At 46.8% G+C, this 24,287-nt stretch overlaps 1 protein-coding gene across 2 annotated transcripts in view; it reads right to left on the bottom strand.

Moving 5' to 3' along the window:
• SSH2 (slingshot protein phosphatase 2) overlaps positions 1 to 24,287 on the bottom strand; it is a 103,025-nt gene that overhangs the window by 6,520 nt on the left and 72,218 nt on the right. For both annotated transcript variants that reach the window (XM_075771573.1, XM_075771572.1), the window contains 10 exons: positions 20,189 to 20,310; positions 17,702 to 17,770; positions 16,858 to 16,923; positions 15,494 to 15,688; positions 13,584 to 13,677; positions 13,336 to 13,464; positions 10,470 to 10,516; positions 8,850 to 8,996; positions 6,254 to 6,454; positions 1,146 to 1,989 (listed from right to left, as the gene is read on the bottom strand). In XM_075771573.1, coding sequence (XP_075627688.1) covers positions 1,146 to 1,989; positions 6,254 to 6,454; positions 8,850 to 8,996; positions 10,470 to 10,516; positions 13,336 to 13,464; positions 13,584 to 13,677; positions 15,494 to 15,688; positions 16,858 to 16,923; positions 17,702 to 17,770; positions 20,189 to 20,310 — 1,914 coding nt within the window. The remainder of the gene's footprint in view (positions 1 to 1,145; positions 1,990 to 6,253; positions 6,455 to 8,849; positions 8,997 to 10,469; positions 10,517 to 13,335; positions 13,465 to 13,583; positions 13,678 to 15,493; positions 15,689 to 16,857; positions 16,924 to 17,701; positions 17,771 to 20,188; positions 20,311 to 24,287) is intronic.

Genomic DNA, 24,287 nt, shown 5'->3' with positions numbered 1-24,287 from the left:
GTGATCACTAACGTAGAAGCAATATTGTCTCTGGGACTACATTTAACATATTTCAGGCTGGATTTTCACCTAGACTGACATTTAAGAACTTTATTTAATTGCCACGAATTCCAAAGGAAATTTAGTTTATTTTTTTTTAAATAAAGTCCAGTTAACAAAAAAAAAATCCTAATGCTACTGGAAGTGCAGTTTTGAAATGAAAACATGAAAGATTCTGCTCATGTATGGGAGCAAACAGAAGTACAGCATAAACAATGACCAAGCGCTGAAATGCTCTGGTTTCCCGGAGGAAAATGGCCAGAGAGACTCCCCCATCCGCACAGATGCTCTTTCTGCCAAATCACTGGAGACAGCGTTGGCCTATTATATTTGGAAGAGTCTTATTGCCTCACATGGAGATGGAAAAGATTCAAGCAATGCAGCGTGGAATTTAAATAACAGAGGTTCCCAGAAAATGATGGCCCCGGACATCATCAATCCCTGAGAGCACCCTGGAGGGTGGAAAGCAATTATAAGAGAAAGGTACCTCAATTCAGAGGTTACTAAATTTTGTCAGGACCATCTCTCTACCCAGGAGAGAAGTGAGCCATGACGTGCCTGATCCCATCACCCCAAGCCCAGACAGGCTCATTCTCTTCCTCCAGCAGCGGAAGCTCTGCATCTGCCCTGATTTACTATCCCAATGCTGGTGCTTCCCAAACAGGGAAAGGTGTCAGTTTTGTCCTTATCTTTGGTGGATTTCTCAAGTCAGACAGATTATCGGTGCAGGTTTGGGATGCTGGCTGGCCTCGGCTATTCAGGGTTCAGCTGCGTTAGTGGGTCAAGTCCCACCTATCTGCCCTCCTGATGCAAAATTCAAAAATAAGTTTCTCATGAGAACAGCACGGCAAGTCAGGTCAAGGTCGACTCAGCCAGTACCCTGCCACTGCCAGCAAAGAGATGTTTAAGGAAAAAGTGCAAAAAAGGGTAAGTATCTAAAAGTGAAGAAAAGGGGAAGCATCTAGCAATCCCTCCCCAAACAGCTACCCTGTTCAGTGAAAGCCAGGACTAGAAAATCCCCTGTCCACAGCAACCTCACAACAAGAGAACTACCCACAGATAGCTTAAGCAGCAGCTCCTACAAAAAATGAGCAAGTTATTTTAACCTTTTGTTGTTCTTCATCTGTGGAAGAGTCATCCGATGCTTGAGGAGAGTTTCCAGAGCTGTTTCTTCGAGCATCTGCACCCCCATCTGCAACAGGCAGCACTTCCAGCACGGGCACCCTGGACACCCCATTCCTTCCACTCCCTTGCTCCTCTGTCCTGGAATGGGAGCAGGTGCGTGACCGGCTCTCCTGGGATAGCTCCACGAATTTCTCCAAAGCGCTGAAGAAATCTATCCTGTCTGTACTGAGGTCTGTCACTTCGGGCTGGGGATTCTGTTGGAGACTCGGGGAATTTTGGTTTGGGGATTGGGGAAAGTCTTTTAAGCACGAAGTGAATTCTTCCATGGGAACCAAGTGCACGTTCATATCAGGCTTAAGGGCATCTTTTTCTAGATCATCCACTGTCAAATCAGGAAACTCTGTTATTTCCAAGGGGTGCTGGAGTTGCATTAAGGCCTCAGAAGCGTGGCAGTTATCAGGGGGGACAGAGTCTACACAACATCCTGCTGTACAGCCATTGATATTGTTCAGGTTCAGCTTGTCCTCAATCTGCTCAGCATGGAAGTCTCGACATGTAAACTCTAGGTGGATCCTTCTCTCCTTCACACACATCTCCTCGAGCATGTTTGCATCCTCTGGGAGCTGCTGCTCCCTGTTCAGCTCAGCTGAGTAGATGGGAGACATCGGCTGCTGGTTGTCATTGGTCTTGGCCTCTGAGATCTGGTCGGCCGATGTGGTGATCTCCTTCTTGTTCAGCTCCAGCCCAGACTTGCAGATGGGCTCGTGATGGTCTGAGAGGTCACTGTCCGAGTGCGAGCGCCACAGTTTGTTATGCCGCTGTTTGCTATGAGGGAGAAAAGCAAATGAAAACATTGAGTAGTGTTTTCACATACCAGGGCCAGACTCACCTTGTAAGAGGATGCAACCTACATGAAAAATTGTGCCAAATACTAAAGTCATTGACCAAAACCGCAGCTTCACCTAAACAGTTCAGGGCCAAACCTGCTGCTGGAGAAGTTGATCCAATAACAAGCCACTTTCCAGTAGCTAAATCCTACAGCACCATTCTGCTCCACACACACACATATTCTCCAGCAGTATTTTATCAGTCTACTCAACAAATGCAATGTTTAACTGACTGCAGAATTTGGTCCTTTCTCAGCCAGCAAGTACTCTTCCATTTGCTAGCAGGTGAGCAATGGCCAGAAGAGAGAGGGTCCCTAGTCCTGGACGTGAGTGGATGGTGGACACTGAATCAAGTCCAATTTCCTCGGTAGCTCCTTCTTTGAACAGCTTCAGTGATCAATACTGGGCTCTGGTAAGCAAGGGGGTAGGGTGGGGTGAGTGGATGTGGGTGTATGTAAAACACAGAAGACATCCTCAGCAGTCAACAAGCAGCCCAAACCACCACGTGCCTTTCACAGGAAGGAAGCTCAAGAGTTCTCCAGCTCTTGGAAAGCCCCTTTAGGAACGTCTGAGCAGTCACAAAGCCAAGCAACTGCCAGCGGCACTGCACCACTTTCCGTATCTCCACCTGCCAAAAACCCCAGCCCGTGCCCCTGGGGTTACGGAGAGCAAAGCAGACAATTTCTCGCAGTGAAACCACACCAGGTAGCCATGCCTGCATGGGCTTTGCTGAGTGACCACGGCCACAGGGCTGTGCTTCCACCGTTTGCCCCTAGGAGGAGAGCAGATACCACAGAAAGGTCCTTGGATCTGCCGGAGACCTTGCAGAACCTCTCCAGTTCCTTGCTAGTGTGAGCAGGCACTCCCAGACGCATCCATTGGGTGCAGTAAGTTAGTTAACAGATCCTGTTGAACTAATTACAGTGTACCACTTTAGCTGTAGGTAGCCCAACAGCTAAGGAAAATAATCCATCACAGACTTAGCTTTCTAACCCCATAATTAGCTACAACCTCAATGTGTGGCACAGGGCAGAATCAGGTCCTTTCAAAGGAGAGGACGGTCAAGGCTAGAGGCCAAAGGACATTGCTCTTGGGTGCACGTGCTCTGTCTCTAATGGATTTTGGAGCAAAGTTTGGCTCTGGCAGCAGAACCAGGTTTGTCCATGAGGCAGGTTGCTGCTGAGGCTCTGCGTGGGGTGCCAAAGATTTCCCGCGTCTCTGCTCGTGTAACCTGGGGAGAAGTTGACGATTTCTGAGGGCACTTCCCATCCTGGTGCTTCAGTGCTCAAATCCCATACTCTGCTACACATCTGATTTTGAAAGTCTAAATTACCGTTGTCCATGAACAAACTGAACTCACCTAGCACAACCTTGATCTGAGAACCAAAACGGATGTCAACAACCACTGGGAGAGGTGTATTTATTAACTTTTAATCTCACACTTCCTCCAGTCTTACGACCTGCAAGAGGTGCTAAAAGCAGGGTCAGAGAACAGGAGCCCAAGTCCCTTCCAAGAGCCCACAGCCACCTCTTCACCCTCCTGGGCAGTGTTCCCAGCACTGGTGAGAACAGCCCACAGCAGCACGCGTGGGCACGGCACAAGGTCTGGGGGCAGCACCAGGGCTGACCAGCTTGCATCCACACCAGTCTTGGACCAGGAGCCCCCCCCCACCTCCCACCACACTGCAGCCAGCTCTCCAGGCTCTGGTATAAAACTATTGCTGTTGATTCACAAGTTGCAGAAGGCATAGGGGATCCCAAACACTCTTTTCCTGTTAATTTACCCATAACTAATAAAAGAAACAGGGCTGGCTCAGCCTTTCTGTGTCTATCACCAGAGGGAAGGGACAGTTTAACTAACCTCAGGAAGTATGACAGTCCCAAAGAGCAAAACACACTTGTTGTTGTGACTAAAAGCAGGCAGGGGATTTTCATTTTACAGCTGGAAAACATATCCCAGTTGCTATAACCCCAACACAAAACCGTAACTAGATAGTGCGAGCGAGCACATGGCTGCCCTCACATACCTTCCCTCTGAAATCGGAGCAGTCACATGAATCTGTTGTTTTTTTGTTTTTGTTTTTTTTTTACCTGTCCTGGAATACCACAGCAATAAACAAGGCAGCCAGAGGGCAAAGCTAAATAACACAAAGAAGAAAGAGGAGGAAAAGCAGTTTGGAGCTGAGAAAGGGACTGCATAAAGAGGGCCCATTTCTGCAGCGCAGAGAGGCCATTCCTTGCTTCAGTGAAGCTTCGCTTACTGCAGGCTTTTTAGTCCTGCACACACAGATGTAATGCACTGCTCTTGCATTTTTAAAGCCTCACGAGTAATCCTGTTCGTGCCATTGTATGGGGACTTGCAGTGTAGGTCAGGAGCAGTGGCGTGCTTAAGTGGGAGGGGAGCCACACACCATATAAACGATGGCATCAAGAAATACTTACCTCCTGAAAAATAGATTACTGGAAGACAGGGAGAAAATATCCTTAACCAAAATGTTTATACAGGGTGGCTTTGCAGGTGTGCCACTAACTACCAGACTGACAGATTACCTAAACCAACTGCAGGGCTGAGGACTTGAAGATGTGATATACCAGATGCTACCAGCCCAGGGCTCCTGGGCCCAGGTGTTCACCAACCTGTTGCAAAGGACATTGGTGTGATTTTTCCCATCTGAAAAGCTTTTCCTCCATCCAGTCTACCCCAGTGAGATCTAATTTCCCAGTCTGCCCAATGGTACATATCACACCACACTGGTCAGGTCACCTCTAGCTCAGAGTTAAGCACTGACCTTTATTAACTGGTGCCAGCAGCACGTTTGGTGTCACATGAGGCACCAAAGGCAGGTGTGGTGTCTGTCTCAAAGGATTTCAGTCCAGAAGAGCACAATTTCTTAAAATATCTATTCCACTGTGATCTATCCTGAGACTTGATACCACTTCGCTGCTTTTTTGGAGAGAAAGAGGGTCATTATGACAGTCAACGTTTGGGGAGCAGGGGGAGAACAAAGCAGGCATGGGAAGAGGTGAAGACAAAGATCCCGTGGGTGCACCTGATCAGGGAGTGAGCTGGGAGGAGCCCTCAGGTTGCTAATCTGTGCAGAGAGGGAAAGAGGAAGCACACTTTGGTGACAAAAGGAGCGTACCTCAGGGATTTGGTGTAAAAATCAGGAATCCAGACCTGGCCCAGCAGCAGAGATAGCCAGACTGCTGGGAGCAGGTGGAGAGCAAAGGAGGAACGGTAAGTCATCAGCACAGAAAAAGGGAAACGGATAGGACAGACCCAAAGGGACAAAACCAAGCAGGAGACAGAGGTGAAAAGCGTGCTCTAAGGAGAGCACAAGTACCTGAGTTGCTGTAAAGAACCACAGAAGGCAGGCTCCTTTCAACAGCACTAAGAAGCTATGAAATAATTACTTTGGTCAAAACATGCTAAGAGCCACCTCCTGTGGCAGGAGGCTCAGCTTGGGTAATTCTGCTTGCTTCAGACCTGCTCCCTGGCAAAGCACAGCAGGATCCTAAACAAAATACCGTAATCTGGCGAAATGCAGAGTATCACTACCTCCTTCCAGCTGATCACGTGAAGACATTGCTTAACACAGCTTACAAGTGAATTTCTCAGAAACATGCAATATTTATGTCTTTTTGCTAATCAGGTGATAGGCTTGGGATTACAACACGCTTGCCCGTACCCAGGCCCAGCTCCAGACCAGCCTCAGGACTCCATGCAGGAATAAACACCTCTGTTGCAACACACAGAACATCCTGTCCCCTCCCCTAACACCAACACTTACAGAAGGGATCTAAATAAAACCAGACCAGCTGCTGAAGAGGGGCATGTTCAACGGGAACTGTAAGGCTGAGATGGAGACAAAGCGAGTTCCCTGCCAAGTGATGTTACAAGCAATAGGGACATCACTTATCTCTGCTGGAGTCTGCACAGCTCTGAATGCTGCATTCGGATGGCAGTTCACGGGATGCTACTCTCCAAAAAACAGCCATCTTCGAAGCCAAACAGCCTCCTAAAGGCTCTATTACACCCATTTTCCCAGGCTCAGCCGAGATAACCCATGAAAAGAGCGTGCTATCTTCCCCAAGACAATCACAAGCTTACATAATGCAGTGATGGAAATTCTAATTAAAATAACAGAGTCAATCATTTAAGTGCCTTAACATGGGTAATCAAGGTCATTCCTTCCACTCACCTGGCCAGCAGGATCCCTTGGTATTCCTCCAGCTGCCGCATAAAGCTGGGGTTGGGCTTCGTGACAGTGCGGCGTTCCTTCACGTAGTCGTAAGCCCTGTCCAGGTTCCAGCCGTACTCCTTCATGGCGTAGGCAATCACCGTGGATGCCGAGCGGCTCACTCCCATCTTGCAGTGCACCAGGCACTTCGAACCATTTTTCCTGAAGCGGGAGAAAGACAAAAGAGGATCATTCAATAGAAAACATAGCTTCTGAGAAGCTTAAGAAAATAGCAAGTTCTTTACCAGAGCATTATCAAACACATTTTCAACACTGTGGCCACGGTTGAAGTCTGGGATGTGATCTGATAATCCAATTTACAAACTGGAGCAAGACACACAAAGAAAGTGAAGAACAAGGTCTTAATATTCTTAACAGATTTTGTTACAACAACTCTTCTGAAGCTGAAACCAGGACAGAAGCTTTTATCGCAAAGCGGACAAACATCATTTGTTTGCAGAGATTTATGAAGACTGCTAAAGACTAACATGGCATCCTTTAACTCAGCCCAGATGGCCCACTGGTATCAAGCAGTATTCCAAACAAAAAGGGCATCTATCACACAAACATGGTGTCACAGTCTACAAACACATCCCTGAAGATACTGAGCAGTTCTGGACAGCCTCTACCACAGGATCTTCTTCTATTGGAAACTTTTGATGGCATATTATTGGGTTTGGTAATTGGCTGGACAAGACCAACATTGCTTTAGTCAGGTGTTTGAAATCCTTCCTAGCCCTCATCCTCATCTCGAGACACTGGTAGGTGTAAATCCAGCCAAAAGCCCCATGGACCAACCAAGCAGTTTTTTTTTTTTTTTTTTTTTGATACCACCAGTTCTTAGGACTGTTTATAGGCAGAAACGTTATATCCCTGCTCTGTTTATAACAGTCCTTCACCTCAGTACCTGTCCAAATGGAAGCAAGTGGAAAAGATGACCTCTCCATGGCTGGAGGCAGAGACCTCAAATGATGGCTGCAGTGCAGCACCCTGCTGCAATCAGATGGAAGATCCTTCGGCTTTAATCCATTTTTTCATACTGAACGCAAAGCAAACAGTGCCTTTGAGCGCAATGAGCAGCTACTCTGCTTGGTGAGGCTGGTACAGAGCCTGAAAGGGCAGCCAGCACTCTGCTCCAAGGAATTAAAAAACATTTGTCTGCCATGAAATACGAGTAGGAAGGCTACGGCCCTTCTCTGCGAACTCTGTGCGCTGGGCAGCACTGGCACGGAGCAAGCTGAGTGTGCTTGGGTTTGGCACCTTTAATTTTCTCCTTTAAGCGGTAGGTTTTCTGGATTGCCAGCCACGTGAAGTTCCCACAGGACAAACCAGGAGGCCACAGAGCACGTGCCTCGACAAGCTCCAATCTCAGCTGCTCGCAGCTGTCTGTGCCTGTACCTGCAGCCACACTCCCCAGACACTCAGAGATGTCTGCACTGTTTGGGGCTACAGTAGCCTTTAGACTGCTCTAGGACTTTCTCAACTTTGCATCAAATCAAATTAGTCAAAACATTGCAATGCTCTTGGTGATTAAAAGAAACCCCAAACACAACAAGCAGACATGGCAAAGAAGGGGGTACAGTAATCACCTCAGTTTGGAAGATTATTAACTTACATCACCTCATACACAGTACTGAGGCCCAATTGTTTAAACACCAATGGGAAATATTCTGGGCAGGAGAATACTTCTGAGGATGACAACAATTCAAAATCAATACTTAAGGAAATACGGTGATGCCTTTTAAAGAAACCATCTTAAATAACAGAAGTCTTGAGCCATACTCAAATCAGTCAGCTTTTAAAGGCTATGAGAAATTGCAAGCACCAGCTATGGTTAAGAGATGACAGACTTCTATAATGGAAATAATACTTTAAAGGCAACATATGCCAATCTGCTTTCTGACCAGTTTTCCCTTAAGAAGGCTGCTGAATTAACTGGAGACAGCTCATGTAACTGGGATGCAGTTCTTTGCAGTAAAAAGGCCCTACTTCCAGCATCCGCTATCAGATTACTCACTGTAACTGACAGCTCAGAGACCTACACTGGCATTTACTCCTGTTAAAGGGAAGAGTTTGCTCTGGAGCATTACACTACAAGAAATCATTTCCAGACTGCGGGCTTCATCTTACAACCTCACAATACAGGGAACAGCTTATGTTTGTGTTTGGCTTATAAGGTTTTGCTTCTTACTTTTGTTAAGCCCTGCTCGATTTGTTACTGCCCTTTGCTCCCAGAAGCACCTCTGCAGATCCATTGCATTTCCTGAGCAGCAGGCAAGCTGTTAGCTCTCTAGTACAGGACTGGTCTCCTCGACTGTTTGCCTGGACTGCAACCGGGCAGAAACCCCTTGCTAGTCCTACCTGCTCCTTGTACAAGTACCCGCAAGAATGAAAATTCGTGGAAGGCAACTCTAATGCTTAGACAGAAACTACAAAATGAAAATGCTTTGATCCTAGGCAGGCAAGGAGGAAAAATAGTTAAGAAAATCAGTAGGAAAATATAAAATGGTTAGTATACATCTTCTAAATGTGTGTGTTCTGTTCTGAAAAGACTTACTTTGCCTTGGAGATGAATTTGTAGGTGTCATTCCAATAAGCCAGAAGATCTGTTGCTTCTTCATCGTATACCCGAATGTTATGGTATTCGAAGAGCCCAGGGAAGAAGTTATCTATTTCTCTAGTCACATTCAAAATATACCGCACCCTGCATGGAAACAGACAGCAGATAAAAATGCAGAGTGTGCAGGACACAGCAAGTTCAGAGAGATATCACAGCTGCTACACAACAGCCTTGCTTTGTGAGTAGTAAAACTCAAAGCATTTGAAGTTGCAGTCTTGAACATACCTCCTTGCAAACCAGGACTTAATGCAAGGAAGCAGCGGCTAATGTAGACAAAAGGTTTTGCTGAGCAATTTAGAGCCTAGCCTCTGACAAAAGGGCTTCCCTCCATACTGGATAGAAACTTCCTCTGCAGTACGTCAGGTCACACTGTTTGCCCACCATCTCTCTATTCTAAGTGTTACCACACTTGTGTCACAGGAGCTCCTGCACAGACTGTTCAGTTAGTGTTTGGACACTTTCTCAAAGCCCCTTTTGTGAATCCTCCTGCTGCACCACCAACACAGGAAGATTGAAGGCATAAGCTTATGGGCCACACTATAGTTAAACAAATGCATAAAATAACTACAGAGAGATGTAACAGACAATGAGCCACTGAGGAGGATTTATTTCTTATCCCTAAATTTTCTGGAAAGGAAAGTGCTAGAGAAAGCATATGGTATTTACGTACACCACATCCAGTATTTTTAGCCCTGAGGGTTACTTGTAAGATGCTCATGAACTGCGCTCATGCTGGGATATCAGACAGAACAAGAGCGCTATAAGGGAGCGACATCCCCTTTCCCCAGCAGGTATGAGATCGCTGGCAGTCAAGTAGGACCTGTCTGATCCAGGAAACTGCAGCAGACCCTGAGCTGAATCAGGAGAGTCAATTTTGTCAGGCTGATTCTCCAAGGTACAGAAGTGTGCTACCAACTCAATTCAGCAGAGTGATTAGTTTTTTTCCACTGGATTGGCACAAACAAGCCTAACCTGTAAATAATGGTTTAATTGCAAAATCTTGGTCCTTAGATCCACCTCGCTTAGAGAAAGGACACACTAAGCTTAAGCCTGAAAGGTAGAAAGGGCAGGAGACAGAGGAACCCATCAGTGCTAAGCCTAAGAGCTACAGGACTTTACTTCCTACTGGGCCCCACTCAAAGCAACAAATGCTCTTTTATATTTTTTTTCCTTCCTGCCGCAGTCCGGAGGTCCAGACTCCAAAGTGCGTCTCTAATTGTGGGACCTCGGTCCAGAACGACAGGCTGGAGCAGAGGGCACAGAGCCAACTACGCAGCATCCATTTAAGTAATTGTAGCTTTTTGCTGCTTACAGCTATGACATTGCTGGCTTCCTTTGTTTGCCAAGGGGATGTCAGTCAAGGTCAGGGAACAAGATTCTTTAACTTTAGGTGCCTGTTTGTGGGACATGGAGTTCAGAGGAAGCAAGAGCTTGTTCAGATCTGCAAACCCTTTACTAAGACTCCGGTTACACAGCAGGTATGGAATAGAGTTTGTTGCATAGACAACTGTTGAGGCCAGGCTCTTGCTTTTAAGCTGATGGCCTGAAGCTACTTACCCTCTGTTCTGCAAGTCTTCCAAATTGGAGGCATTCCATTCCGAGCCCTGCAGGAAAAACATGCAAAGGGACACATCAGCCAGAAGGAAAGCACAGCCAGAGAACTGACGGAGGAAGGAGGGACTGTCACCAGGAGGGAAGCTGGCCAGCCAAGTGTTGGAGAGCAGGGGTCTTTTGCATAAACGGCTACACAGAAAAGTGGTAACAGGGCTCGTGTTCAGCACCTTATCTTGCCCCATTAACCAGATCTATTCTGAAGCAACAAGTAGCTCTGCAAAGCAGGAGCCCAGCACCATACACTGGCACTTCCTGCAAACCGCTGACAAATCAACCTCAGCAAAGAAGAGACCACTCCACCCTTTCCCTGGAGGCTACCACCAGCTCTACCCCACAGAAGAGAGACTGCCTGCACTTAAACATCCAGGTGCTCTTTATACATGAAACACCCATCTCACACATCAAAGGCAGCAACTCTGTAAGCTCACTTGGGTTACACCTCTTCTCCCCACATTCAAAGCCTGTTTGAGCAGAGAAATAAACACGTTTAACCCTGGCTAGCTAACCCTCTTCTCTGCTGCACACACAGGGCCTCCAAGCTGCTTGCTTCCTGCTCAAACACATAAACCCTGACCAAGGACAAAACCACTCAAAAGCTTCCTTCAAAATTTAAGGTGCACAAGCTATCTGCTTCCGTGCCCTAAGATAACTCCTAAATAGAAAGACAGTTCAGATGAAGGAGTAAGCAAGAGGGAGCCAGGCAGCACTACCACCACCAGAACAGCACTGCTCATGGCTGCTCTCACAGCACAGGCTTCCACATCGCCCCAGGGCCAGGAGAGGCATAGCCAGGGCGAGCCGGCCGTGGAGCGTACCCACCGCCTGCCTGCAAACCCTGTCAGCCTGAAAGCGAGAACCTGCCAGTCTTGCAGAAGAAACAGTGTCCACCCAGAGGATGGGTTGCTGCTTGCCCCAGAAAGCGTGCATAAGCACCCCGTGTCTGACACGGGGGAGCTCCAAGAGCTCTGACTCACAGGCAGGCATTTCAGAAAAGTCCTGAGCACTCGCAGCCTGCGTCTAGGTGTACACGCACAGGAAAGGGCTGCGTTACTATTCTGGTAGCTACTGGGGACAAGTCTGCTGCCTTGTCTTGACACTTCAGGAGTACAATAAACAAAAAGCAGCTGGTTCTTCCCAAACTGAAGTACTTCCTGAGAGAAATCATCATAATGAGGACACCATTCAAGGGCTCAGCACAAATGGCACTCTGAATTTCAAGCAGAATAAAGGGCCAAACATTACGTGCCATGGTAGCCTAGATTTCAACAGAATCCATTGCCCTCAGCCACAGGTCAGGTCAATCCCAGCAAAGCCCAGAGCTGTGCACGATCTGAAGGAGGGCTCTGGGGGCTCTCGCTATTCAGTATCTGCCAACAAACATAGTTTGACCCCCGATGTGTTTAGTCTAGCCCCCCAGATTTAAGGTAGCTTCTTGTTCTCTTTCTGGCCAAGGAAGAATAAGTTAACTCAGGCCTGGGAACCACCAGTTTCCACAGGTCTGGAGAACAATGCTGCAGTGGTGAAAGCCTTTTCTCCTGTCCCTTCATCCACAATCACCAACATCATCAGGTCTCTTATTTCCTGCTTAGTTATTTTAGCACTAAGTGGGATCCCACAAGGGCTCTTGCCTCCACCTGGAAGGAAACAGCTCCATGCCTTCCAGAGACCTCACTGTATGACTTCACCTTGCAGTATACACGTTCCTGAATGAAGCTGCTGCCGCCCAGCCCCAGCAGCGCTGCTCCTCACCGCAGAGAGCTGCTTTGCAAATACTTCTATTCCACACATTAGCCACAGCTCCTCTTCTTGGTGCTGCCTGCAAGCCTTATTTTAAAGGTCTTGTTCCATTAAATGCACTCAGAGCCAAGACTCCAAGCCCTGCAGCAGACTGAACAACTGCCTGTACTGCTTCTCACTAGCACTCTAAGCCTGTAACAGGTCTCCCTCTCCGGACAATACATAGCCTGCAGAGAAAATAAATCCATTATATCGTAGGTACTTTAACGTTCCTGGCTCTACACCACAATTTCTTGGGAGCACTCACATGAACATACACCATCCCTTCTGAGCCATGGCACTAAGCTTCAGGAGACTGGGAGAGGCCCTCTTCATTTGGAAGGACGAGCTGGTCCAAGAGGAATGGTTTTGTTTAAAGTCATAGCCTAGACAGCCCAACCAAACCTGTGTCCGTTGCTTTAGGGCTGGGAAATCCAGCGGAGCGCTGACTCACCAGAAGGACGTGCAGTAATTAGACAGGCCCCAGCAGCAATGAAAGGCAACTTCGCAAGCAAAACATTAAAAGGTGAAGTGTTTATGTTTCCTTAAATGAGTTATCTCCAGGATTCTTTGTTAAGCTGCTCTGTTCCTCCTGGATCACATGAACTTTCCATGTTACAATAGTGTCATTCCACCTGAACATTACACAGCTCTTCCCAACAGCTCCTCTCCCTCTTTGCTGTAGTTATGCCCTTCCCAAACACATATGTACTCCAAGAACTTAGCCTGTGGCACCCTGGACAGTTAAAGCTACAAAACTGGTCTTACATCAACGGAAAAGCCCTGAAAAGCAGTTAGAATTAAAACTTTTTCCCTTCCATCCTTTACTGGCAGGGTCTAAAGTTTAGTACAGCCAAGAAGCCAGGCTGCTCTTGTTCAATAGCACTAGTGACTTGCTTAAGAGTATGTGACCCGAGGATCAGCCAATCTCTCCTTCAGAGTTCCTTAAAGTTCCTCCAAAGGCCCCTGCATCAACCAAGACATAGTGAGAAGCGTTAGGCATGTTTACTCTTGAATTCACTGTTAGACTTACCAAAAAGACATGATCAAATATCTGCGTGGGGCTGTCCATCTGCCCAAGGATCACTATCATTTCATTGTCAATGAACTCTTTGAACTCCCGCAAGTTACACACCATCTGCATCTCCAGCTCGGTGCGTATCTGGGTGGGGAGGAGGAACACAAGGAAGCCACGTGAAGTTTTTGTTCTGGCCTTTCTCATGGCATAAAGTAGAGAGCTCTCTAGTTTGCACAACAGCACTTCCAGTGCTCACCACTCACCTCTTTTGATGTGATGTTCTCCAAATCTTTCTGCATCATGATCTCTCTTAACTTGGTCTTAATTAGCCGTTCCGTGCGTTCCCGCTCAGTTGGGCTATCAGAAGAAAGCAATAGTCACCAGGAGAGGAAACACACTGGACTCATGGCACTTTTTAAACAGGTACTGTATAGACTGGATATTCTGAAGAGTCTCAGATGCTCAAACTACTTCCCCCAACACGTCCTCAGCTGGAGGGAATTCAGGTGACTGTAAAGCCCAGTTTAGATTCCCAGTTGTATATGAAAGAGACCAACTGAATGCTCCTAATCCATTGTAGTCATCCAGAGAACCTCTGGTATTTGGTAAAATTTAAATCGGGAAGGCTGCATTATACTCTCTGGAGCAATATCGAAGCCTCCCCCTACCTTTCTTGGAAAGGTAAGAGCTCCAAAGCTCCTTACATGGAGAGATGAGGGCAGCTAAGCCTCAGTGCATTCCTCCAGCCTCTGCTGCCAGGGGCCTTATCACCAGCTGCAAAAATAGCCTAACACCAGGGGAAGTTGCAACAGGGCAGGAGCACAGAACTGTCTCACCCATCATCTTTAGAAGGGACCCAGCAGTAACATCTCGCACCACCTTCCTGTTTCTCTGGAAGGCTGCCAGGATGGTGACTGCACAGACACTTCTCTGCTTTACAAGTGTCCAACTGGTGGTTCACAAATAAAAATCATGAAAGTTCCTGGTCCTCTTGGCCTCATGCATTATTTCAGAGAATGCTAAGTGTCCTCAGGGAATCATTCAGCTGCTGCCACCAGGGAAAGGGTGGGTTACATAAAATTTATATATGAAAAGCTACAAGAGAATATTAATCTGACAGCCTGCCAAAACTTTTCAGCCACCCTCCTTGTACATTAAAAAACAGTCAAGTGTGAAGACTTGTTCACAGCTGAACAACTGCTTAGCATTATTATTCACTCACTGAACTCCAACAACAGGAAATATCCCAGAGCATAAATCAACCAATGGCACAATTACACTGGGAAAGCAGCTGGGGCTAGTGAAGTCATTTCTTCCACTACAAACCAGGCAACTAAGCCCTCTTCCTTGGCATCACATCTGGACACAGACTACCTTTGAGGTTATATGGTATCAGTACCATCAGCAATTACTAATTACAGGGTTTGTAAACCTTGAATGTTGATAGAGACTATAAATTTTGCCTTTCCAAACTGTCTCCTTATCTACCACAGCCACTGTTTTGGACCATATATCGTGAGCATTTAGCTGAAGACAGCCTGGGACCTATACACTGTCCTGTTCCACACTTGAAGAGCTCCTCAGAACCACTGAAAAACCACATTGCTCTTTGTCCCCATTCTTAGGTGTGTCAGATGGATGCCTACGAGGATGCTTCTGAGCTCACAGTCTCAGAAGTCCATACATAAACACCTCACTTTACAGCAAAACGAACTGAGTAAGTAAAAAAAGACCATGTTACTCTAAACATGTGCTCAGACACGCGCTGGCCTAAGAGCAAAGTCCAGAGAAACCTATTCCTTCCAGGAGACGCCAGGCCTGGAAACCAGATGACAAAACTAGCCAAGAGGAAGGCCTAGGTACGAGAATATACCACACGCTCTCTCGCTAGTAACGCGGGACTTACCTTGCAGAAGCAAAGATCTGCGAGCCTAAAGGCTAAGGTAAACAACTAGACTGAAAACAGAGGCTGGAGGAGATGCAAGTGAGCCCCAGGAGGGCTGAACTTCCAGTGCTGGTGTTTACCTAACCAGGGGTCCACTTATTACCTGGAACAGGACACCTCTCCTCATTAATACCTAGTTAAGAATAATCTCTGGTGGAAACTGCTCATTTGGAGACTGCAGTGCTTGACAGTCAAACACTTTGGCTCAGCAGAGCTAGACCAGCTTACACATCTGTGAAGAGAGCGGGCGAGTCCGGCCGGTGGGACTGGACATCTTGCATGGCGTTCCACTCATTGACTGACGACTGGTCGGAGTTGATATGGCTCTCATAGTAACTGACCCACGTGAGGAAGAGGCTCCCTGGGTAGTAATTGTTGCTCCGTGCCACCTCACAAGCTTTATGTAAACTCTGCAGAGCAGACCTAGAAAGGAAAAAATACTTGCAGGATTATAATTTCTTCCTCAGACTGGTTTTGAGCACAAACCAGCAGCCAGATCCAGGATGCTGCTCATGTCCCATCAGTTGGTACAAGCCCCAGTGCTAAATACAACAGCCCTTGGCACCAAGCAGGAGGTTGTCCTGCAAGGGTGTGGATAACCACACACTGCAAGAGCTTGCACCTCTTAACTGAAGTATGCCAAGACAAGCCTGGATAGCAGCAAAGGTGCCCACAACTCAAGAGGGCAGAGGCACCTGTGTCTCTGGCTCCAAGAACTGCTACAACTACTTAAGCCCTAAGTAAGATGCACAGTTCGTGTCCGTGACAGGGTGCTCTGACAGTTCCTACTGTGCCATCAGCTCCCCTGCGTGCAGGGCAGGGACACCCAGGAAGGAGACACAGAGAGCTGCACAACCAAGGGCTTAGGACTTGACTTTACTGAGGTGTTTATGTGTCTGCCCTCTCTCACTGCACGAGGGATGTCAGAAGTTTCTTCAGCTGCTGCTGGGAAACAAATCCCTCTCTCCTATTTTTAGCTTGTTTTAAATCTTTGACTGGGATCAGAGGGATCCAGGTCAAAATCACTGGGGTGACATAGTAGCATGACACCCTGACAGGCAATGTATTTCTGCAATGCAAAGAAGCTTGAGCCAGAAATACTTTCATGGCCACTACATTCTTACATGAGCCACCCTAAAAGGAAAGAAAAATGCAGGCAGCTTCCCTCTCCTTCTCACTATCACAATGAACATGTCTCACTGGAGAAAGAGACTCTTAAAATATGCACAGCGTGTATTTCCTTATTTATGACTAATAATAATAAAGTATTTCAAACACATGCTCAAAGAAATTCTGCTTTGGAGAGATTCAAAGCAGAAGCCCTTTGCAAGGAAAATTACCCTAGTCCTTCCTGCCCCCAGCCGAGGCAGAGGTGTGGCTGCAGCACTATTATAAACTCACTGCTATATACCAACACTTGCATGGTTTTTTTTCTTTGGTATCAAACTTCATTCCCTGTCTCTGAAGGAAACTTCTGGCTGCTCAAGTAGGTCTCAAGATACCAATAATGCAAAGCAGTACCTGCTTTTTAAAAGCTCAAGCAGCTAAAACACCTTGGAAAAAGGATCACTGGGACAGATTATAGTACTTACCACATTGCCTGTACAGACACTGGCTTGAATATATGAACCCTGTTATCTGTTGATACGCTGAACCCTCTGGAGAGAGGAAAAAAGGCACAGTAAAAATGTGTCCCAAAGCAACTTTTCAGTTAATAACTGATAGTTTGTAGCACATCAGAACAGCAAAGGAGTAGCCCTATGCATACACTGCTGAGTTCAGCTAGCAAACAGATCAAAATAGCACGCTAAAAGCTCTAAGAACTTTTTAAAGCAGCTGCTGTTCGGGAATTAAACTAAGACAGTGGGACAGTGCTGGGCTGTGCTGTTTACCTTGGCAACACAAATTCGGTGCCACAGCTGGGAGCAACAGAGTCCAGCTAAAGTGATCCCGGGGCGGCTACCAAGGAAAGAAAAGTCATTCCACACACTGCACCAGACAGCTTTTGTAACTGGCACAAACAGGAGTCTGCAAGTCAGGTGTCTACTTGGCAGAGAAACATCATTCTTATTTTATGTTCAGCCGAACGCTGCCTGCTGCAAGCGTGATGGAGGAACACATAATAGGATCCCTTTAAGGAGCTTTCACTACACACCCACTCACCAGTAAAAGCTCCTTTACTCCAGCTTAAATACACACACGAGCCACTGTCTCAGTGCGTGTTTATTCACAGATAAGTCAATTATTGGTGTTCCCTGCCACAACCACTGTGATTTAGGGCCTTTGAGCCTACTAACCCAATACAGATCAACAGCAGGAGGTCTGCCGGACCTGTGAGGGCTCTGCAATCATTTGAATCCTTCTCAACATACCGTGCTGTAAGCTAACACACGGAGACCCACTGCTATAGACCTAGAACACACAAAAGACACTCACCCATCCCCATCCAGGTGGATCAAGGTGTCGCTCCACAGCGGCAGCACCAAGCCCATTGTACAAGTGCTACTGTAATAAGAAAGAGAAGGTCAGCCCATCTACTACAGCACCATGCTGTTATTCTAATTTCAATGGTTGCAGATGTTTGCACTCGGAAAAAAAAAATAAAAAATCCCAATGTTGCTTCAGGGACAAACAGAGCCAGTGTTGTTCTACAAGTGTCTGACAAGGATCATTAACCAGATACAGGGTACAGCAGTACTCTTTCAAGCAAGCTTAAGGGGTTAACATACGCCCAGGAGAAGAGCAAACACAATTCAGAAGCAGCCAGCTTTGTGTGGAAGGTCAGTGGGGGCTCATGGTCTCCAGTAAGCTCAAGGCTTTCTTTACAGATTAGTCCCTCTCGGACTCAAGTGGCTTGGTGCTAGCTCTGATTTTGCAATCCATAGCTTTGTTTTCTTGTTTGTCCCTCAGCCACAGCTGCTGGGAACTGGGATCAGTCTAGTGTAATAGCTGGGTGACTGGAGCACAGTCGGTTAGCAATCACAGCCTATCACCTGCTGTTGACTCCTGCCCCTTCTTCTCCCTCCCACACCTCAAGGATGAGCATAACAGCCAGCCAAGACAGACACCTCTTGGCAAACCCACTCCTCTCTCAGCTGCTTTGACCTCTTTGCCCTCACAATCACCTGCTTTCTGTAAGGCTGAGCAAAAAGTCAAGTTAAAAACAGAAGTCAAGCAATGGAAAAAGGCAAGGGCAGGGGAACTCCAACACAACCTGCTCCAGGTTGTCAAACGGAAAAGCTGAATCTCATAAAGCTGTAAAATTGGTCCATAATCAAAGCAGCATCTTGAAGAATCAGATTCAACTGTCTCCTGTTCTTATGCTTTGCATCAACTGCTCTCAAATTTCCACAAGCCCTGACAGCCCCACAGTCTCTGCAGCTCATGAGAAGTGGGGGGAAGAGGGTGAGACTCAAGGCTTCAGAGGGTCAGACATGAAGCCCTGTACATGCCTCGGAGTGACTGGTGCCCAGCACAAGGAGACGCTGTGGCATGCAGCTATTTCTGTTGACAACATGAGATGAGCTCATGGAAAGATACGTTTTTAAAAGGCTTCCCAAGGTGGCCAGGGTATTTTTAGTGATACTGTTCAGCAAGTGCTTATCAGAGACCATAGCAACAAGTCTACATTGAGTTATAAATACCAAGTGGGCTAGGGGAGGGCGTATCAGACTGACCATCCAGAACCTAAGTAACTCTAGCAGAAAGCCAAAATGACCCTGCTATGTTGTTAGAGACTGAATACCAGTAAGCTCTCAGTTATCAAAGGTGGCTGTGCTGGTATATAGCCAATAGCAAGCTCCGAGCTCACAGCAACCTGCGCAAGGACAAGTTATTCTGGCCCTACTGCAGGAGCATCTCTGAGCTACAGCTGTGCACACGTGCACAGGAAGGGAGCCAGGAGCCAGCGGCAGCATCAAGCTGGTCCCCTTTTTAGTAGGCATCACTTGAGCTAAGCATCCAAATCAAGCCACTTGAAATTAAGCATGGTGGCTGTTGTGATCAGCAGGCTGTTTGGAAGGCCATTTCTTAGCCAAACAGTTCAAAAAGCCTTTTGAGTGACCCTGCTAACTACCTGAACATAATTTCTACTGACTAGGGTCAATAAGACTCATTCCTGCAGCAGTTGTGCTAGAACTAAGCATGTGTATGAAACCTTCCAAAATGGTTTGAATACCCAGGTTTTTCTTCCCTTGCATAGGCCAAGAGTTACTTACAACCCGTTGAAAGAGCCATGTGCCTCCATGCCCTCTCCAAAGTGCCTAACGTCCCTTTCTAAACTTAAAGCTTCTGCCGTGAAGCTGCTGGGGGTGCTGCCTCCTGGCTAACAGGCACTCCAGCAGCAAAAGCTGTTTCCCAGCCACATTTTGCAGCCTTTTGGAGAGGTCAGCAGCAATTTAAATGAATGAAGCAAAAGCACTAAACCCTGATGACATACTGATGTCTGGGGAGAGCACATGCTGTGTAAGATCTGCCATCAGCAACCCTGACATTCCCATCAGGCCCTTTGTGCACTGACCTTGGCAAGGGGCTGCCTGACAGTCACTTTCTTATTAGCTGCTCTCCTGAACCCTGATGTCCAGCTTCTCTAATTGCAACTTTTTCTTTCTTTGCATGCCAGTTGTCCCTGTCTCTGGTGTGCAGATGCAGGGCTTAGGGACCTCACCATTCAGAGACACTTAAGGGTACTTAACGTCCTCACACAAGCCTGAGGCTCAGCGGAACAGAGGAAATGCTGACCTAGGCTGTTGCCTTCCCATTTGTCACCTCCTTTCAAGAAATCACAGGGGAATTCTGTGTTCAAGAAAGGTGTTAGGCTGGAAAATCTGCAGCAGTCTGCCCCCAGAAAGCATGGACACCAGACAGTCGTTTCTACACTTGACATGTGGGCAAACACAAGGTGCACCTGGACACTCTGAGTACCTGTCATTGGAAGAGAAATCCATTCCAAGGACAATGCTCTCTTCGGTGTCTTGTCTGCCGTTGGTGGACACTACCACCATGTATCTAGTGCGGTTCTGGTAGGTACTTTCCAGTCTTACAGCCTAAGGAAAGGAAAGGGAGAGATCAGCAGTGCAGCCACCAAAATACAGACTATTACCTTTACAAGCCACCTTTTCATGCTGAGTGACAGGCGCAGAAGCAGTGATGCAGTTTGCACTAGTACGGATGGCCCGTACTTCTCAGCTGGGTAACCAGCAGAAGAGGGAGAAGCGACTTAGTCTCTCACGCACAACGCTTTCCTCAAGAGCTGGCACATTCCTAGCACCTTCTGCACACGCTGCCGCAGGCATGCTCTGTCCCACCGAGGCTGCGTTTAAACAGCAGCCTACAAGGCAGGCTGCCGCAGTCCTCCGACTAGTCCCAGCCTAGTGAGCTTCACGGAGCATTACAGGTTCTGCGAGACAGATGGGTGTTGAATGTGCTCTTCACCTCTCAAAGGGCTTTGTCCAAAGAGCTAGGGCTTTCCTTTAAGCTACTGTGCGCTACAACAGCTCCAACGAGACTCTTACCACCACCGTCCCAGGCAGCTGGACAAACAACTGGGATCTAACTCATAGGTGGTTTCCTGCTTTTCCTGGTGGGAAAAGATTTCCCTATTACTAAGCTGCACCCATGGCTGGATTCAGATTGCCCAGAAAAGGTGAAAGTCATTGTGCCTCACTGCTCCTACCGTAACCACATGTACCCCAGTGCCAAAAGAGAGACCTAGCAGGACTGGAGGACGCCTGAACTTCACCCCAAACAGCCCCAAATCAAATTCTACTGACAGCATTCAGAAAGCATCCGTGCAGCTAAGTTATGAATGTCAGACCAAGACTGAAGTTGCTGAAAGGCTACACTGATGTGTAATGCTCCTCCAGAAGCCACGGGGAAGTGAGAACTGAAGTGACTCCAACAAGTCTTCTTACAGACAGACTGCTGGTCAATGAGGAGCCTGGGGAAGGGAGCCCAGCGCTGCAAGTTTTGACTATAAACATCTGTAGTAGGCAGCCTTTACTTGCAACACTTTTTGGACTCTGTTCCAAGACATTTGCAGTTATTTTAGTCACAGGATCCCAACTAGAGAAACTAGGACATTCCTAGAAAGGAAGTGTTTTAATTATGTAAACTGAACCCTAACTTTGCACAGCCTAATCCAACCCCGAGACGCTGTCTGGCCTCAATGTTTACCATATTGTTAAATTGCTTCTTGCACTTTGAGCAGGGCCTGCAGAGAGCAAACACGGGGTGAGAAGGAGCCGTCACAGCCCAGCCTTGCCCCGTGCTGCGGACAGACACGTGCCTGCTGCAATGGGGCCCAGTTGCCCACTTCCTTGCAACCCAATGGTTGAAGCTTGAAGTGGTGTTTGACATCCTTCACAAACTTAACCTGAATTCCTCAAACACCAGCAGCCCTCCTGAGACCTGACTTGGGTAGACCCTTAGTAGTGACCCACAGGAGTTCATGGCTCAAAGAGCTCAGTTTAAACAGTCATTTTATCCTTTAAAAAAAAAAAAAAAAGCTCACAAAATAACTATTGTGTGGCATCTCTCAGGAGTAGGCTGCTTTTCCCAATATGCTCCTGTAGTTCTTTCTAACTTGGTCTTAATGTCAGAATGGCACCTCCTTGCTTAGAGGAGCCCTCTCTGACCTCCTCACACCTCGCCTGTCCACTAGCCAGTAAGTCTTGGCCACAAGATGTGGCAGAGCCTACAACAAAGGTTAAAACAGCACATAGCAGTCAAAACAGAGCTCACTATTTCACCGGAGTGCTCTACCGCAGGAGACTAAGCTGAGAGTGGCAGGGAAAGCTTCTCAGTGGCATTGCAGGGAGCAGCAGCTCTAGTGACAGGGGCAGAATAGCAAGTGCAGGCAGGAGACGGTGTTGACCACGTCTTCCAGACTTGTCCAATGGGACTGAAGACTAACAGAAACTACCCAAATGCTGATGCCAGCAGACAGACGTGCTCTGTACAGCAAGAGACTGTGCCCCACCCCATCTCTTTAGGATAAGTCATGCTAAAACCAGCCTTATTTTCCTTCTTGCTCCTTGAGTCACTGGGATTCCTTTGGAAACATGGAGGATCAAAGTGGTCAGGCCTTCAAGGTGTGAATTCTGCCAAAGACAGCTGTTTCTACAACTAACCACTTGTAGCAAAACAGAAAGGGTGCTCTTCGACCTAGAAGAGCAAGCAATCACCAAGGTCTTGGCGGTTAAAGTCATTATCTACATTAGGAACCAAACTTCAAACAGAAACAAAGACTTGCCTAAAACGGGAGTCAGCGGACAACAGCTGCCCTGTGTCTGGGGCATCCAGACACGAGTTCTGTTCTGCTTCTCTTGAGGACAGTCCAGCAGCAAGAGGGTTAGCATAATCTAACTTAGCTAACCCAGTTTGGCTAGCAGTAATGGGAAGTGTGGTCTTAATGCAAGGCCCTTTAGAACACGGCTAGACCTACACAAACAGCGGCCAAAGGTCATGTAGTTTCAAGTCACTGGGGTGGGATTTTTGGAGGACCAATTAAGAGAAACAGGGCATGGCTTATTGTGGATCTCTAGATTCAACACTTACACCCTGATCACAAAGCAAAAGCATGATTGGGGTAGATAATGTGTTTTGCTAAATTTTCTAGAATAACAAAACAGGAAACTTGACATTCTAAACCAGCCAAGCTCAAAAGTTACTATTAGCGCTCCAACATGCCCGTCAAATCACAACCTGGTCTCTAACCTTTTCATTGAGCTCTAGTTCATATGCTCACCCAACAGTAGGAGCATACCAAGTGACTGAGTGGTCTGATGCCTTTTAAATAAGATATTTGAAATCCCACTCAATCTAGGGAGGATGGCCTAGCTTCAGGGACAGCGATGAGACGGAAGGTTCTTTCTCAACAGCTCATCTACATATAGCTAGCTTTCTCCTCAATTTGGGGAGGTTAGTTATAGTCTGTTCATGAACAAGAAGTTCTCTGTAGTCCTTTCAGGGCCAGCAACACATTTCTTAGTTTTAGGCTCACCTAAACACAAGTCAACTTTATTTTCTGCTGCATTCTTGTTTCATCAGAAGTGTGATGTGGTATTTTACCAGCCCTTATGAACAGCACATTCCAAAACGTAAGTTCATGCTGACCTTTCATCTTTTTCATGCTACACGATAGGTATTTCATACAAGAACACATTTCTCATAGGTATATTTGATTTTAAGACCAAAAAAAAGCCTTTCTAAAGCTTTTGTTATTGAACACATGTAAGTGAACAAGTTCCCAATCTGCTAAGCCAGAGGAATACGTTCAATCCGTTTGTACACTTTTAACTCATTTTCCTCTCCTTCCTACTGATCTTAGAGTTGTACCATTGCTCTAATCCTGCTCTCATGGAAGGCTAAAAAACTCTGCCAATAGCTCCAACAGAAACAAGAGTTGTTCCAAATTTTAAGTGTAGGTTTATAGAGGATTAGATTCCTCTGCTGCCCTCTGAGCTGTGAAGTCTGCCCTCCAAATGACAGCAGCCAACACAAGAAGAGAATGCATTTCTCTCAGTACTGTTTATATTTCAAATCTCGTTTGTATCTACTATTTTATGAGAGAGTCCATTGCAGCTCTGCGCACACCCTTCGTTCGTCAAGAATCAATTAAATTCAAGTAGACTATCGAACTTAACCTCATGCAAGATTTCAGCATTCCAAATGTAGCTCTGAACAAAAGGGTTTATGTCTCAACCCACAAAGTCCTTATTCAGCTGTTAAGGCTAATTTGTCCCAAATCACACAATGTAGCCAGTGATATTGCTGAACAATGCCTTGTTCAATAGCTTCCAATGTTCTAACGCTGGCTCAGATTCTGAAAAGCACCGAGAACCCCCATTCCCATCACTTTCACTGAAATTTTAGTGACAGCAAGGTATGCCTGACAAAGTTTAGGAGTAGGTCCTTTAGTTTGCTTACAAAGATTGCTTATGGCAAATGATTTTTGGTGGTCCTTTTTAAAGTTAAAGCATTCCATAGTAATCTTGGCTGTTTCCTAGCTATACTCATACGA

Source organism: Balearica regulorum, chromosome 19 (assembly GCF_011004875.1).
Source record: "Balearica regulorum gibbericeps isolate bBalReg1 chromosome 19, bBalReg1.pri, whole genome shotgun sequence".
In the NCBI taxonomy this organism is placed as follows: domain Eukaryota; kingdom Metazoa; phylum Chordata; class Aves; order Gruiformes; family Gruidae; genus Balearica; species Balearica regulorum.
Note: the sequence above shows the minus strand (reverse complement) of the source record. Positions and strands in the feature narration are given on the sequence as shown.